The sequence below is a fragment of the Peromyscus californicus genome, unplaced genomic scaffold (assembly GCF_007827085.1).
Source record: "Peromyscus californicus insignis strain IS unplaced genomic scaffold, ASM782708v3 Scaffold_6__1_contigs__length_162567912, whole genome shotgun sequence".
In the NCBI taxonomy this organism is placed as follows: Eukaryota; Metazoa; Chordata; class Mammalia; order Rodentia; family Cricetidae; genus Peromyscus; species Peromyscus californicus.
In genome coordinates, this window is record NW_026294584.1 from 37911433 (window position 1) to 37929661 (window position 18229).

Genomic DNA, 18229 nt, shown 5'->3' on the forward strand with positions numbered 1-18229 from the left:
ATAAAATAGAAAAAAAAAGCCCAAACAACAAAAAAATTGAGACAATAAAGTCCACATAAATACTACTGAGGTTGTTTTATGTTGGCCATCTACTGCTGGCCATGGGGTCTACGCTGAAGTATGTTTAATATACCTAGTGAGATTCCACTGGAGAAAACTAAGTTTTCCTTTTCAAGTATCAATTGGAGATAGCTTCTCAGCTGGGGGCAGAAGCCCATCTCCATTTTCCCTTCTCAGTACTTGGACCCTGTCTGTCTTTAACATGTGTGGGCCCTGTGCATGCTGCCAGTGTCTGTGAATTCACACGTGTGCCAGTCTTGTATCTGGAGGACATTTTTTTTTTGAGGTCATCCATCCCCTTTGGCTCCATTTCCTCTTCCTCATAGTTCCTTGGCCCTGGAGGGGAGAAATTTTTGATGGAGACCTCCCATTTACAACTGAGTGTTCCAAAGCCTCCAACTTTCCACACACAGTCCAGTTGTGGGCCTTCCCGTCTTCTTCAGGAAGAAGCTTCTCTGATGATGGCTGATCCTCCGTCAGCTGTGTAATTGGTAAAGATCTTTTCCCACTCTTCATCCTGCCACTTTGTCAGAAGGATGATATCCTTTGTCATACAGAAGAGGATGTTTTATTTTCATTCATGGTACTGTCTTATACATAGAAGAGGTTGGGAACAGGAGACACTGTTACTCACAATAGAAACAATTTGGATTTATTGAGCACTTTCTATGTATCAGGTATAAGAGAGAAAAAATAAATATTTCTCTATACTCTTTTTAGGTTCCGTATCTAGGAACTGAATTGACAGATGACAGATGAAACGAAGAAAAACAGGTAAGGTGAGCTATTTCTCTGGCCATTTTGAGTCTTGATCTTCTAATGTAAATATTTTAGAATTGGTTAGCCTTGTCAGGGGAATAGCTAAGTTATTTCATGTTATATGAGTCACCCGATGTATCTGTATATTTGGCAAAACATGTAATAAATGTATGTTAGAAGAACTTTATCAAGAATTTGAGGTACAGCCTGTGAAACCAACCACAAAGTTTTAATTGAAATATGGTCTTTCTTTATGACCTAAAAAAAGTCAAGTTTATATTCAATAAAAGAGAAAATTGACCATGTCATCTTCTGATCAAGCAACAGACTAGAGTTTTACTAGAGGTTTTCCTAGGCATGAAGATTTCACCAGGAGGAAGGGTAGGGGGAAGTTACTCTCTGGTCAAAAATGCTACCCAGTTTTAGCCAACCCTCTCAACAGTAGTTCTACCAAATACTCACATTGACAAGGATAAAAGCTAATTACATAATTGTTCATACTACCTACATGTTGAAATCACTATCAGAATGGTTAGTTAATATGATATGGGCTTGGGTTGTGCCATTTTGTGCACATGTCTGAAAGCTGAAAAACTGAGAAAAAATATACCAGTCAGGCTCCCAAGGAAAGGAGAAAAATAGGAAACTTTTGTTTGAAAAGAAGTTCCTCCTCTAAAGAATGAGGAAATTGGAAGTAGGAGGAAAGGGGCGGAAATAAGTATCTTGATCTGTGATCTTGGGAGAGTCTGTCTACTTTGTGACGTCATCTGCTTCTAGGACTTTGGAATTAGCTGTGAAATTCCGACTATGAGGTCGCTTACAGTCTTTCCATTGCTAGCCCTTAGGAGTTCTGGTGTAGTTTTGGTTGGCCATGGTTTACGTGAATTAAGAGTTTTTAAAATTATGATGGAGAAGCAGATGGTGAATAGGTGCTTCTAAGGTTCTTTCCAGCAAGGTAAGAGTACATGCTTTTCTTTCTTTCTTTCTTTCTTTCTTTCTTTCTTTCTTTCTTTCTTTCTTTCTTTCTTTCTTTCTTTCTTCCTTCCTTCCTTCCTTCCTTTCTTTTTTTTTTACAAACTCAATATTCACTTGTTTTGTGGGTTAAAGCAATGAAAAGAATTGTCACTCAATGGAGGTTATACTTCTCTCACTTATGATATGCCCCTAGTGTATTACTTAGTTATTATAAGTTGCAACTGGTAGCATCAAATTATCCATTTTAGAGTCCATTTAACTTAGGAACTCAAGATTTAGAGACACTGTTAATTATAAGGTTTCCTAAAACTGACTTGGAAAGTTTTTATTTACATCTCATAATTGAAGTATAGTTTTATAAAGACCAGTATAATACTTTTGAACATTTGAGTCCAATTAGTTGATTGAGTTTTTATTTAAACTTATTTTTATATTTAGATGTTATGTTCTACTTGTTCCAATTATTGATACTGTTATAGGACAGAAAAATCATGTGAATACCACAAATGCTTTGGAAGCAAGTGGTTTATCCACATTGAAAAAATGAGTCCTTTAGACAAATTCAATCCATAAAGAATACCAAAGCTGATGAATGCTCTCAGTTGCTAAAATTGTCTTACTGTCATAATGTCAGCATGGTTATTTCAATTTGTATTTAATCCATTCACCAAACATGCAGACAATGAACAAAGAGTGGGACTTGCCAAGGGCAGAAGGCAGATTTATAAAATCAATTGGAGTATCTTCAGGGCAGGGTGAGGCTTGGAGGATTCCCTCAGGTGTGGTGGTAACCTCCAGAAATGTAGTTATGTTGCAATTAGTGGATGTTGAAAGAATTTGGTCAGAATGTGAATGCGAGGGCAGAATCAATTGCCTCTCATACCTTAGCCCAACATGGTTTGAAACACCATAGCAATTATATGTCCATTTGTAATTGGAATATCAGAAGAGATGAAAAATCCATAGGTTTCCAGATACTATTATCAGCATGACAGACTTTAAAAGGACAGATGAGTCAGAGAAAGAAGAGCAGTTTCCTCTTCAGCAAGTGAGCGTGCTCCAGTGACAGCTTTGCTTTAATTGTCCATTCTCTACAGGCAGAGCTCTGGGAGGTTGATGTAGTAACAACATCTTGCCTTTTGCTGGCTCTAATGTCTCCAAAATGTCTGCTGCAGTCTGTGGAGTAAGCCTTCTATCTCAGGCAATGGTAACCCATTCTGCTAGAACCAAAGCAAAAGAAACAAGCCTTATTTTGTCCCTGAAGTTCTGATTTGGGGAGCATGATGATTTGAACTGACAGGTAAATAGGAGCAAAGAACATTATTCAATATTTTTTTTCACATACATAGGAAACATCATAGGAAAAGTAATGAAACCTGTAATGTGGTTGACTATTGCTGTCAAGAGACAGCATGACCATGGCAAACTCTTGTAAAGAAAACATTTAATTGAGAGTGGCTCTCTTACAGTTTCAGAATTCCAGTCCATTATCATCAGGATGGGGAGCATGATGGCTTGCAGGCAGATGTGGTGCTGGAACTGAGATCCCAACATCTTGACTCAGAGTAAACAGGAATTTGACTTACTGTCACACTGAGGGAAGCTTGAGAAAAGAAACCTCAAAGTCAGGCCCCACAGTGACAGAACTTCTTCCAACAAGGTCACACCTCCAAATAGTGCCACTTGCTTTGGGGGCCATTTTCTTTCAAACCACCACAAAACTGTAGAGCAGTAGTTTTTAACCTTCCTAATGCAGTTCCTTATGTTGTGGTGACCCCCAATCATAAAATTGTTTTTGTTGCTGTTTCATAACTGTAAGTTTGCTAGTGTTATGAAACATAATCTAAATATTTCTTTGGGAGATAGAAGTTTGCCAAAAGGATTCAGAATTATTGCTCTAAAGAAATATCTATGACCAAGTCCTAATAGGCTTTTAAAGCAAAGAATAATTATGTAGAATAAGTGAGAACTTCTGGAGGAAGTAATGAGTGAGGACATGACCTGGAGGCATATGTAGAAACCAGTTGACAATATGGGGTGTACAGTAAGTTTGTCAGCACTGAGTTATTTTAACAGCCACTCATTGTCCAGTTATGAGATGTGTTCTTAGTACAAGGAGGCTATCCTCTATGCAATGGATATTTTGCTCTGTGATGGATCAGAAAGCTCTTCTCTCCTATATATTTGATTAATCCTTATTAGTTTGATGCCATATCACTGTGTTTTAGGGTGGTGTATTATTAATTTCTTCACAGTCATTATCCTAAGAGCTTTATATACATATGATATCATAAGGGACCTATGCCTATAGTTCTTTATAATCCACATTTGTAGTTAAAGATGAAAGGGGAAAAATCTCTGAAATGAGGCAAAGTTATATGTCTAGGTGAGCTGACTTTGAGACTGAGTCAGACTGTATACCTGTTGGTCCTATAAAGAAAATTCAGTTGTTTAGTGCAGTATGGAGATTACAGACATTAGTTAAGGAAAACTCAGATAGGTAAGCATTATTTTCTGATTGTTGAAGAGATTAAACTGAAGACAATAAATAACAATTAATTAGAGATTGGCCTTTTTTTTTTTAAAAAAAAGATTTATTTATTTATTTACTAATTATGTATACAGTGTTCTGCCTCCATGTATGCCTGCAGGCCAGAGGAGGGCACCAGATCTCATTATAGATGGTTGTGAGCCACCATGTATTTGCTAGGGTTGGACTCAGGATCTCTGGAAGAGCAGCCAGTGCTCTTAAACTCTCAGCCATCTCTCCAGTCCAAGAGTGGCCTCTTTAAAGATTCAAATTTAAATGTTTCAGGTTCAAAAGATTTTGCATAGCAAACTAGTTCATACAATCTGATATATGTCTATCAAGGTGATTTATATCACTGTACTCAGTACATAAACAAATCAATGTGTAACTATGACATTGTTGTACATAAGTTGTGGTTTCCAGCCTTAGTTCCTGGTTCTTTTTTTCCCTCTGGTACAAGAATTTTTTTCTTCCTCCAGGCAGGTCATAGAAACTAATTTTTCTAGATTTTGCTTTTGAATGGGTCATACACTCTCTCTCATAACGAGACGTAGGACTCCTTTTTCCAAAGATGTTGTTCCATACTGAGTATGGTGGGAGGGGTTCCACAAAGAGACCAAGGGATGTGGCAGGCCTTGACACCAGTTTACAGGTATTAGCTCTTTCCTATCTTGTCTTGTCTCATTTTATACAGTTATCAATGTTTCCTTCTGTCATGCCTATGCAATAAAGTCACTGTGGAAACCCGAAAGCACAGAATTTGGGAGTTCTCAGGTTACAGCTCACATGAGGATTCCTGGATGGAGTTTCACCTGGGGAAGGGTGCAACCTTGTCCTGTGTCTCTCACATTTGACCCGATGCATCTTTCCACTCTTGTCCTTTGCAGCACCCATGGTGACAATCTGCTAAACCTGTTTCCTAGAGTTCTGTGTTTATGGAAATTAATGAAATCCAAAGAGAGGACCATGGGAAACTTAGTGTATAGCCAGTTGATAAAAATCACCTGCACTTTGTGACGGCCTCCTGATGTGGGGAAGAGGAATTCTTCAGCTCATGAGCTATATCTCTATGAAGACAGTGTCAGAGTTAGACTGGATTTGAGGATACCTAATTGGTGTCTTTTGTAAAATTCATTGTTTGTAGATAAAGAGAAACCTCCACACTTTTTAAGCTCACAGGAATCTTCTGTGCTGGATACGTGAGAAGAGAGAGTAAAAGATTTTTTTTTTCCTGACACAGGATAACAAAAAAAGTGCCCATGTGATTACACCCTTATTATTTGCCCTGCTCTTCGGGTACCTCCCACTCTACCCCTTTCTACCCTCGCTTATCCTTACTCTACTTCAATCGACTTCAGTTATTATTTCTTTTACACATGTCCATTACAGCTATGGAACTGAATTTGTGCTGGGTGGATGACTGATAGTTGTGACTTTCAAATTGGAAAACAGTGCTAGGTGTAGGATTAACCATCACTTTCTTAGATCACCGTATATGTAATGAGTCTTCATTGTGCCTTTACAATATTTAAGCTGCGCTCTTACTGGCCTTCTAGTTAGATTCATCCAGAAGTGTTTTCAGGTTCAGGGGCTGATTGAACAACACTCCTGTGGCTCCTATTGTCTATCAACATGAGACAAATGATATTTGTTGAGGGTAAAACAACAGCAAATTTGTTAGCAATCTCTTGTTGACAAGATTAAGGGACAATTTAATTAATGCAGAATTTCCTTCATTTTCAATCTCTGGTTCTTACCATAGACCATTTCATTTCTGTTACACTTCAGTTTGTCATCAGTCAGAATGACAACACAGTCTTGCTTTTGAAACAGCCTTTAAAGACCAGAATTCCTATCTTATTTTTATTTAACAAGACTAGAGGCAATCAATATATAATAGTTTGTTAATTTTAATAGCTAGAAGACATCACTGTAAAATTTGATTTAGCAGAGTTCTAAAACTTACTTTGAATTATTACCTGTGGGGAAAAAAGTGACTTTTCCTTTCTTTCATATTGTCCTCTACAGGAAAAATACAAATAAAGTGGGAAGAAAGACCAAGTTGCAAGCAGGGATGGTTGTACACAGATAATCACATGTATTTGGGAGGCTGAGGCAGAAGAATTATGAGTTCCAGGCTATCCAGGGAAACTTAGTACATGATCCAATGAATAAGTCAACAAACAAACAAATTACTGAAGATATAACTCATTTCAGTGTTTGCCTAGCATATGCAAGGTCTTAGGTTCAGTTAGAAATACCACTCTCACATTCACACACACACACACACACACACACACACACACACACACACACACACACACAGAGACACACAGACACACGCACACACACACACACACAAGAATCACAAAAATGAAAAAGAAATCAAATTCTGCGACATGTTGTTTTCAAAATTTGGCAGATCATGACAGAGTGGTTTTTCACAACCAATACATACAAATTTATATACCTCTAACTGGTATTTTTCTAAAGTATTCATAGATATAGCATCCTATATACCTGGGAATGAAATAAGAAAGATAGTTACATTCAGTTCTTTTTTGGATCAGGAATGATTTTTGAAGATTAACTAAGTGCTGACTGCTACAGAATTTGTTACCAAACAGGGAAAAACATCTTTCTGCTTTAAATAGTTTAAATAAAGTCTTCCATCTTTTGGAATTCATTTAAACTCCATGCATAAAATTGGACTTGGTAAAACTCTCATTATGGCTACAGTGAATTCCATATTTGTCTTTTTTTTCAGTTCTGGATGATTGAACTTGCTGCAAAACATTCCTGAAACGTGACACAAGAAGAAGAATCTTCAATAGAAAGCAGTCACCCTACTGTCATCTCTTAGGGTGACTACATGTCACTGTTTTCCTCATCGTTTGCATCAAATACTGGACAAACCTAAGTGTGCAACAAGAAATAAGTGTTTACACAGTAACTGCTCTCTCCAATGGGAGGGCTGAGATTTAAGCACCTCTACTGGGGGAGCTTTGTTGAGTCTGGGGGAACATTCCAGTCAGTGTTAATAATCTTCCTTCTGATTCCATGTTCCTTGACTGCGGTGGATTATAGGGCAGCGCCAATTTTGCCAAATGAGACTTTCCTTTGGGTCTGGAATGTCCCAACTGAAGCTTGTATTGGAGCATTTAATCATTCAATAGATTTGAGCCTCTTCCCTTTAATCGGGAGTCCCCGAAAAACTGCCACAGGGCAGCCTGTTACACTGTTTTATGTTGATCGACTTGGCCTCTACCCTCACATAGATACAAAAATGGCAGAACATCATGGAGGAATACCTCAGTTGGGGAATTTGCAAGATCATCTGTCCAAAGCTAGGACTGACATTGAGCATTACATCCCAACAGACCGTTTAGGCTTAGCTGTCATTGACTGGGAAGAATGGAGGCCTACCTGGTTGAGAAACTGGAGACCCAAGGATATCTACAGGAACAAGTCTATTGACTTGGTCCAGACAAATAATGCAGGAATTAGTATCTCAGATGCCACCAAGAAAGCCAAACAGGAATTTGAAGAGGCAGGAAAAAAGTTCATGGAAGAGACTTTAAAACTGGGGAAATCGGTTCGACCAAAACACTTATGGGGTTATTATCTGTTTCCTGATTGTTATAACAATAAGTTTCAAAACCCAAATTATGATGGGAAATGCCCTGATGTGGAAAAGCAAAGAAATGATGATCTTAGCTGGATGTGGAGAGAAAGCACTGGCCTTTACCCATCCGTCTATTTGAAGAGAGACTTGAAGTCGAATCGACAAGCAACACTCTATGTCCGCTTCCGAGTAGTGGAATCTATCAGAGTGTCCAAAGTTCGGAATGAAAAAGATCCTGTCCCGATTTTTGTCTATATCCGTGTTGTTTTTACTGATAACATTACTGAATACCTTCTGCAGGTAAACAAACTGTGCACAGCATCTCTGACCTAGTGTTCACAAATAATGCTTACTGGAAATTAGTGCTATTTTTAAAGGACACGTAATTCAGCTTCATATGTCACATAGGAATATACACAGGGCTAATTCTATGTTCTCCAAAAGAGATAAAATTACTACATTTTTAATGCTTATTGTAATCATACGACCGGTTAGCAGCCACGGAGAATCATAAAATATACATGATATTTTTATTTATTTATTTATTTATTTTTATTTTGCAATACAATTCAGTTCTACATATCAGCCACGGATTCCCTTGTTCTCCCCCCTCCTGCCCCCCTCACCTTCCCCCCAGCCCCCCCCCCCCATTCCCATCTCCTCCAGGGCAAAGCCTTCCCCACAGACTGAGATCAACCTGGTAGACTCAGTCCAGGTATGTCCAGTCCCCTCCTCCCAGGCTGAGCCAAGCGATCCTGCATAGGCCCCAGGTTTCAAACAGCCGACTCATGCAATGAGCACAGGACCCGGTCCCACTGCCTGGATGCCTCCCAAACAGATCAAGCCAATCAACTGTCTCACCCACTCAGAGGGCCTGATCTAGTTGGTGACCCCTCAGCCATTGGTTCATAGTTCATGTGTTTCCGTTCGTTTGGCTATTTGTCCCTGTGCTTTATCCAACCTTGGTCTCAACAATTATTGCTCATATAAACCCTCCTCATTCTCACTAATTGGACTCCCAGAGATCCACCCAGGGCCTAGTCATGGATCTCTGCATCCAGATCCCTCAGTAGTTGGGTGAGGTTTCTAGCACGACAATTAGGGTGTTTGGCCATCCCATCACCAGAGTAGGTCAGTTCGGGCTGTCTCCCGACCATTGCCAGCAGTCTGTTGTGGGGGTATCTTTGTGGATTTCTGTGGGCCTCTCTAGCACTTTGCTTCTTCCTATTCTCATGTGGTCTTCATTTACCATGGTCTCCTATTCCTTGTTCTCCCTCTCTGTTGTTGATCCAGCTGGGATCTCCCGCTCCCCCAAGCTCTCTTTCCCTAGACTCTCACCCCACTCATGTCCAGGCTGTTCATGTAGATCTCATTCCATTTCTCTGTCATTGGGCGATCCCCGTGTCTTTCTTGGGGTCCTGTTTTCCAGGTAGCCTCCCTGGTGATGTGAGTAGCAGACAAGTCATCCTTGTTCCACATCTAGTATCCTCCTATGAGTGAGTACATACCATGTTTGTCTTTCTGAGTCTGGGTTACCTCACTCAGGATGATTTTTTCTAGATCCATCCATTTGTCTGCAAACCTCATGATGTCATTGTTTTTCTCTGCTGAGTAGTATTCCATTGTGTATATGTACCACATTTTGTTTATCCATTCTTCAGTTAAAGGGCATCTAGGTTGTTTCCATGTTCTGGCTATTACAAACAATGCTGATATGAACATAGCTGAACAAGTGCTCTTATGGCGTGGTTGAGCATTCCTTGGGTATATGCCCAAGAGTGGTATAGCTGGATCTTGGGGGAGATGGATTCCCAATTTTCTAAGAAAGCGCCATATTGATTTCCAAAGTGGTTGTGCAAGCTTGCATTCCCACCAGCAGTGGAGGAGAGTTCCCCTAGCTCCACATCCTCTCCAGCATAAGGTGTCTTCAGTGTTTTTGATCTTAGCCATTCTGACAGGTGTAAGGTGGTATCTCAGAGTTGTTTTGATTTGCATTTCCCTGATGATTAGGGATGTTGAGCAATTCCTTAAATGTCTTTCGGCCATTTGAGTTTCCTCTGTTGGGAATTCTCTGTTTAGTTCTATAGCCCATTTCTTAATTGGACTGTTGGGCATTTTGATGTCTAATTTCTTGAATTCCTTATATATTCTGGATATCAGTCCTCTGTCAGATGTGGGGTTGGTGAAGATCTTTTCCCATTCTGTAGGCTGTCGCTTTGCCTTGTTGACCATATCCTTTGCTCTACAAAAGCTTCTCAGTTTCAAGAGGTCCCATTGATTGATTGTTTCTCTCAGTGTCTGTGCTACTGGTGTTCTATTTAGGAAGTGGTCTCCTATGCCAATGCGTTCAAGACTACTTCCTACTTTCTCTTCTAGCAGGTTCAGAGTAGCTGGATTTATGTTGAGGTCCTTGATCCACTTGGATTTAAGTTTTGTGCATGGTGATAGATATGGATCTATTTGCAGCCTTCTACATGTTGATAACCAGTTTTGCCAGCACCATTTGTTGAAGATGCTTTCTTTTTTCCATTGTGCACTTTTGGCTTCTTTGTCAAAAATTATATGTTCATAGGTGTGCGGATTAATGTCAGGGTCTTCAATTTGATTCCATTGGTCCACATGTCGGTTTTTATGCCAGTACCAAGCTGTTTTTATTACTCTAGCTCTATAGTAGAACTTGAAGTCAGGGATCATGATGCCTCCAGAGGTTGTGTTATTGTACAGGATTCCTTTGGCTATCCTGGGTTTTTTGTTTTTCCATATGAAGTTGAGTATTATTCTTTCCAGGTCTGTGAAGAATTGTGTTGGTATTTTGATGGGGATTGCATTGAATCTGTAGATTGCTTTTGGTAAGATTGCCAGTTTTACTATGTTAGTCCTGCCTATCCATGAGCATGGGAGATCTTTCCATTTTCTGACATCTTCTTCAATTTCTTTTTTCAGGGACTTAAAGTTCTTGTCATATAGGTCCTTCACTTGCTTGGTTAGTGTTACTCCAAGGTATTTTATGTCATTTGTGGCTATAGTAAAGGGTGATGAAAATATACATGATATTTTAACTTTTATTTTTATTTTATGAATATTTCCAGGAAAAATAATTACAACAATAGCCTCTTTTTAAATAGTAAAGGAATGCCACAGTAAAAAGATTTAAAGAGTATAGAAATGTTTAAAGTGTTATTGTTGGTTCAGCCTGCGTAGTTTGCTGGTGTTGTCCGTGTAAATGCTTCTATGTTTCCCTCCCTGCTAATTCTTTCTATTACCTTTGCCAGGAGGACCTTGTGAATACAATTGGTGAAATTGTTGCTCTGGGTCCCGCTGGGATTATATTATGGGATGCTATGACTTTAGCACAGCGTGCGGTAAGTTGAATTGGTAGGAAATAGAAAATCGTTCTATCCTCAATGTTTCTGAAGACTTGGTGTTAAGGAAATTAGTCCTATGCCTGGCAAGCAGTAGATGCTCAGCATTGGCTGAATCATGTTGTGTTACATCTTTTATTATGAAGTAGAAAATGTTGTGCTTGTCTTCCAGTAAGGAATGAGACATTCAGTGAATTCTCTGAAGTTCTCTAGACTCCGTGGTTTGTAAGTAACAAAACTAGGACTACCATTTCAGTTTTCTGACGTGATGTTTTATGTCAGACAACAGGTATCTATGATTTATTTATTTCCACATATCAAGTATTTATTCCCATTTCCACAATACTATTAAATAAAAGTGTGTGTGTATGTATATTTGAATGTAAACATTGTTAACATGTAGTTGCATATGCCATGGATATTAACATTTAGACGGAATAGCAAAATGCTTCATTTAAAACTATTAAAAATAGATGTATTTCACAGTCCTCTGACCCTCTCTGCCCATTTTGTTTGACTTTATTATTTTTAGTTTGATCAATAGAAAGTGACTAACAGAAAATGCAGTCAGGTACAGGTATATGTATGTCAGTAAAATCTTTGAATCACAGAAAACTGTCTTAAAATTATAATCTTCCAGGGTATATTCCAAGTTCTTATGGTTGTTCTTCCAAAATTCTAAATGCCTTTCTCAAGGATATTAATTTGTTGATGAGTCCATTTATGATTTCTATGTACTACCTCCTTAAAATTAAAAGAATTGAGAGCTCCACTTTTCCTCTGAGGAGGAATCAATCAGGCATTCACAGTGAGTAGGTTGGGAGGGTCACTCTTCAGTGTCACATTTGTTTTTAATGTCACTTTAATCTTAGCTGTCCATTGTTTTACCAATCCCTCTAAAGATCTGCCATATGATTCACTCAGGGACAGACTTCAATGTCACTATTTTCCATTTTAGGTACTGCCTTGACATTGTTCCCTATAGACCCTTTTCTATAGATTTCTGCTTCTTCCCCCAATTCACAGTCATTTTTAGCGTTATCATTACCCCTCTTTCATTTTGTGTCACTTTTGATTAGTGTTGTTATGGATCACTTGTTCTATTTCCTCAGGTTCACTGACAAAATGGTAAATGCAAGTATAGTGGTGTGAGTGTGTGTGTGTGTGTGTGTGTGTGTGTGTGTGTGTGTGTGTGTACATGCGTGCACGAGTAGAAACAGAGGCAAGATCTCATCTTCCTTAATTGTTCTCTACCTTATCTCTAAAGAGAGAGGGAGTTAATTATACAGAACCTGGAATTCAGCAGCTTAGCTATACTGTCTGGCCAGCCATCCCTAAGGATTCTTTTGTCTCCACCTCCCCATTGAGGGGCTTAAACACAAATGACACTGTGCCTGCCTTTTTGAAGAAGGTTTGGGGATCAGTAATTGTGTTTGCACAGAAAGAATTTTACAAACTAAGCCATTTCCCCCATCAGCTCCTATCCCATTGTCCTCATAGTCAGTTATTTTCTTTTTCACTTGCTATAACTTTCCATAGAAAGTGTCAAGTAAGCCATTTCCCATCACTCCACTTTATCCACCTAGAGGCGTGAAGAAGCCAGCTCTATCAGTTCTGCATTATGAAACTTGATTTTTTAATATTCAGGAAATTTGTGAGCCAGTTGTAAAACACAGTCATTATTAAAACTAAAGGGTAGAAAGACAATAAGATAAATTGTGTTAAAACCCCAAATAACTAATGCTCAAAATATGCCAGCTGTTTCATTTCGTGTGCATCTTAATGCCTCAGGGTGTGAGTGTCTGTAGTATCTACATGGGTGGAACACTTCACATGCTCATACTATATAATAGTGTGCTCAGCTCCCAACTCTGTGTTTACTTTTATTGACTGGTAATATGAAGTTGGCCATTGTAGGTATAATTATGCAGTATCTCTTAGATTGCCAGTTCAAATCTTTCTGTAGTGTACAAATAAAATGACAATCAAATCATCCTCATTTCTCTAGTCTGAATTTTGTCTAACCCTTGTCTCTCTCTTCATCTGACTGGTTGTTGATTGAGGGTCCTCTCTTTCTTCTTTTCTTCTTTTCTTTCTTTCTTTCTTTCTTTCTTTCTTTCTTTCTTTCTTTCTTTCTTTCTTTCTTCCTTCTTCCTTCCTTCCTTTCTCTTTCTTTCTTTGTGTGTATTCTTTTTTATTATTTATTTTTCATTTTACATACCAACCACTGTTCTCCTTCCCTCTCCTTATCCTGCTCTCCCACCACCCTGGTCTTCCCATCCTACCCCATCCACTCTTCACAGGGGGTAAGGCCTCCCTTGGGTATTCAATACAGACTGGCATACCAAGTTGGGGCAGGACCAAGCCCCTCCCCACTGCATCAAGGCTGAGTAAAGCATCACACCATAGGGAATGGGCTCTAAAAAGCCAGTTCATGTACTTCAGATGAGTCCTAGTCCCCTTGCCAGGGGACCCACAAACAGATCAAGCCATACAACTGTCACCCTCATTCAGAGGGTCTAGTGCATTCCCATGTGGACTTCCCAGCTGTCAGTATAGAGTCCATAAGCTCCCACTAGTTTGGACCAGCTGTTTATGTGGTTATTCCTATTATGATCCTGATGCCCCCTTACTCCTATAATCCCTTCTCCCTCTCTTCAACTGAACTCCAGGATATTGACCAAGTGCTTGCCTGTGGGTCTTTGAATCTTCTTTCATCTGTCACTGGATGTAGGTTCTATGATGACAATTAGGGTAGTCGCCAATCTAAGTACAGGGGGAGGTTAGTTCAAGCACCTTCTGCACCATTGCTATGAGTCTTAGTTGGGGACATCCTTGTGGGTTCCTGGGGATTTCCCTAGCACCATATTTCTCCCTAACCTCATAATGGCTCACTCTGTCAAGATATCTCTCATTGCTCTCATTCTCTGTTCCTCCTCCAACTCGGCCATCTTGAACTCTTATATTTCCACCCCCATCCCCTGTCCTCTACTTCCCCCTCCCAGTTTACCCAGGAGATCTTAACCCTTTTCCCTTCCTGGGGTGATCCATACATGTCCCTCTTAGGGTCCTCCTCTTTACTTAGCTTCTCTAGGATTGTGGATTGTAGCCTGGTTATCCTTCACTTTGTGTCTAATATTCATTTATGAGTAAGTATATATCACGTTTGTCATCACTTCTATCTTCTAGAAGTTTGGGGCTTTTTAAGGTCCTATCTCACCACTCCAAACTGAGGTATCAGTGTCCCCAGGGTTCATAGCACCCTTCTGTGAGGGAGGTCTGGTTGTAGTTGATACTCTGGAGGTCTCCAAAAATTGTACCTTCAGAAGAGTTGAGCCTCTAACTGGGCAACTCTCTGTGAAGCGATACCTTTCTCCCTGGGTATGCTCCAAACCCCGCTTCCTATCAGTCCCCCGAGTACCAAATCTGTTTGTGGCAACAGGTAGCAAAGACTGTTGGGGTCCAGCCCCTTGATAGCCTTTTCCCAGGGTCCGTGGAAGAATCTACAATCAGCTGATAATCTAATCTTTGATGATAATAAATAAATCTACGTACACAAAACTCTTTAGTTCATTCACTTTATTCTTCTGAGTCAGTTCTCTTCCTACACAGCTTCTTTTCTGCTCTCATACTTAGCTCCTTTCTTGCCTGATTTCTCTCTACATTTATCCTTAAGTTCTGTCTTAATTCTCCCATCTAGTTCTTTCCCATCTACTTCTTTTCCATCTAGTTCTTCCTCATACAGTTCTTCCTCATCTTGTTCTTCCTCATACAGTTCTTCCTCATCTTGTTCTTCCCCATCTTCCATCTTGTTCTTGTAGTTCTCTTTCTCTTCTTTCCTTCCTCTCTCCCCAGTCCAGTTTAAATATACATACAGTCTGCAGTTCTCTGGCTCCATTGCTTTCTGCTTGGATGGGGCAAGTCTGCTTGGTAGCTAGGCAATCTGCACCACAGCTTGATGTACCTGGTATGTAAAAGCCCTTTAGTTCTAGTTCTGAGTTAATTGTTAAAGAGAGATCTGGAGCTGGAGATAGCCCTTGGAAGAGATGAGAGTTAAGCTTAATTAGCACATCCACCTGGCCTTCTCTAACAGATAGTCTGGATATTATCTATCTGTGGTCTGTACTTAGAAAGTCTAGGAAGTATCTCAGATAAAATACATCTGAAGATGGAGGCTGGATGTTGCTAATGATGATAATTATAGAAAGGTCTGAAGTTAGGGGTCTGGCTGTGTGACTGCTGTTAGCACAGTTGGGAGATGTTATCCAAATACTTTAATTGTATAGGAGAAATTGTGCCCAATGAATGATCAAACACATTGTTCTAGGAATGGGAAAGTGACAATAGCACATGAGAAATTCATTGCAGGAAATGGCTAATATTCAAAAGCCAATATCACCAAGACTCCTTAACACTTGGCTTTATCCTCTGGAACAGTTCTTAACTCTTTTAGGTAATAACTTTGGCCATAGTCAGCTGAATTCCTACTTCATATTTCTGCAGCTTGTAGCAAGGTCATATATCTTTTCTTCTGCTATAGAGTTAGTAGTAGTGACTCATTGATTTTATTTACTTATTTATTTATATTATAATTACAATATAATTGTATTTCTGTCTTCCTTGTCCTTCTTCCAAATGCTCCCAAATACCCCTCCCTACTCTTCTTCAAATTAATGACCTCTTTTCCATTAATTGTTATTATATACTTATATGTATATAGATATATATTCCTAAATATAACCCACTCAAGCCATATAATGTTACTTGTATGTATGTTTTCAGAGTCCCATGTAGCATATGCTGGTTAGCTATTAATTTACTATGTAGCTGAGTATAACCTTGAACTCTTAATCCCTTGGAGTCTCTTGGGATTACTGGAGTGTGCCACCATACTCTTCTGCACAGATACAATTTTTCTTACACTTTTGTCTCACAGGCTCTGCCCATGTTATCTATGAACAAAGTTGGAAATATTTATATACTTACAAAATCTTGTTTCATTATATTGAGCCCTCTTAAACAACTCAAGATCGTCTTCCCTTGTCAACCAAAAATTTCCAATCATATCTACAGTCTCCTTTATTGTAAACTTACATAGTCTCAGGCTCTGGGGACTGGAGGGCAGATACTTTTGCCAGGCAATTCCTGACACAATAATAAGGAATTTCAACACAAGGAAAATATCAAGTGTAGATTCAAGTCAGAGCTTCAAAGATTTCCTGCTGTTTTTGCCAATGTGCTACCACAGTCAATCCATTCAGTAGTACTGTTGATCATGAGAGAACAAGACTGTCTTCAATTTGTTTTAAAGGCCAACGTCCAAGTTTTAGAACACAGTACTGTTAAGATGGATCATTTCTGCTCCTTATCACTCTTGTCTACAGTTTGTCTAAGGACTGTCATTACACACATGTTTGACTGTGGATCATTTGAGCCATCAGTTTTGGAACTATATTTAGTGATGTTTAAACCCATCTGACAAATGGAATTCTTGTTACATTTTTTTTGTGATTTATTGAGAGTTAACTGAAGAAATGGTAGGTCCCATATATATCTTATCATTTATCTTCACAATAAGCCCATGAGGTAAGGCTCAAAATCATCCCTAATTTAAAATTGATGAAACAGAAACATAACCAAGATACTTAATTTTCATGATGTGATATTAAACTAAGATTTAGAAAGCTTGAGACATATTAAACTAAGATTTAGAAAGCTTGCGATATCTTAGATTGGCAGACATGGTCATTAATGAAGGTGGTACTCCTATCGGGCAAGATAGCTTCAAAGCCCATCATCTAACAGCTATAATACCCCATTCTATTGATTAATTCGTGAAGTATTGGGGAAGATGAAGACTAGGATAGTTAAGTCCCATCTAAACAATTCTTCAATGACCTGATAAACTTACAGATTACAAAATTAGTTGGAATAACCTTGCTTGTTAAAGTGAAACAGAGTATTTCCTACCACTTGTTTGGTCTGATGCTTCTTTCTTCTTTAAGAGTTACTATAGTCATCTGTTCATGCATGAAGTTATGCCTTGTCATGTTGACTGCCTTATTATTTTACAGCCAGGTTGCCCAATCCTACATAAATACCTCGAGACAACCCTGAATCCGTATATAATCAACGTTACCCTAGCAGCCAAAATGTGCAGCCAAACACTTTGTGAGGAAAAAGGTGTGTGTTCAAGGAAAAATGAAAGTTCAGATGTATATCTTCACTTGAACCCAAGTCATTTACGTATTGAATTAACGAACAATGGAAAGTATGAAATCCGTGGCAGCCCCACAGTTGGAGACCTGGAGTATTTTTATGAACATTTTCAATGCAGCTGCTTTAGCAACATGAACTGTAAGGAGAACTCTGAAATAGAAGACGTAGAAGATGTTAATGTGTGCACAGGTGACAAAGTTTGTATAAAGGCCGAAGTAGAACCTGACCTAGCATCCTACCTCCTACCTGGCAAAAGCCTTCTCTTTCTGACAGCACTCATGCACATACTGCATCATCTGCCAGAAGATATTTTTCTTTTTCTGGGGAAGATACTCCTTAGTTCTCTCTACCCACAGCATTTGTTGTACTTTTTAAAAGTGGGCCTCAGTCATTTGAAAATGTAAGATGGGATTCTATTTTGAAAAAGTAATTCTATTTTAATAATCAAGGTTCTATTTTTGAGTTTCAAAGGCAAAGTATCTGTTCTTCTACCAAAGACTGATTATAAGCAAGGCTCTGCTGCATTTGAATTTAAATTCTTTTTAAACCATAGGTTTGGTTTAAAGAGAATGAAGACTGAATAAAATAAAATTACTATAAATTAATGTCTACTTAGTAGTCTGTCATTGCTTAAAAAATGATCAAGCAAGTAATAAGATGAAAGCTTCTGCTGTTTAAAATGGAATGCTTCAAATGTGC

The 18229-nt window shown here is 38.9% G+C and overlaps 1 protein-coding gene across 1 annotated transcript; it reads left to right on the forward strand.

Annotated features, from left to right (window-relative positions):
* The first annotated feature begins 7289 nt into the window (after positions 1–7289).
* Positions 7290–17934, forward strand: LOC128098783 (hyaluronidase PH-20-like). The gene is made up of 3 exons (XM_052720201.1): positions 7290–8249; positions 11222–11311; positions 17386–17934. Exons 1-3 carry the CDS (start codon positions 7290–7292, stop codon positions 17932–17934), a joined length of 1599 nt encoding a protein of 532 aa, XP_052576161.1.
* The last annotated feature ends 295 nt before the right edge of the window (positions 17935–18229 follow it).

What these genes read in the sequence shown, in the direction of transcription:
- LOC128098783 (XM_052720201.1), top strand. Translation starts at nt 7,290, where the DNA reads ATGGGAGGGCTGAGATTTAAGCACCTCTACTGGGGGAGCTTTGTTGAG. An exon ending in TTACTGAATACCTTCTGCAG is followed by an intron (nt 8,250 to 11,221) that starts GTAAACAAACTG and finishes TACCTTTGCCAG; the next exon opens with GAGGACCTTGTGAATACAAT. An exon ending in TGACTTTAGCACAGCGTGCG is followed by an intron (nt 11,312 to 17,385) that starts GTAAGTTGAATT and finishes ATTATTTTACAG; the next exon opens with CCAGGTTGCCCAATCCTACA.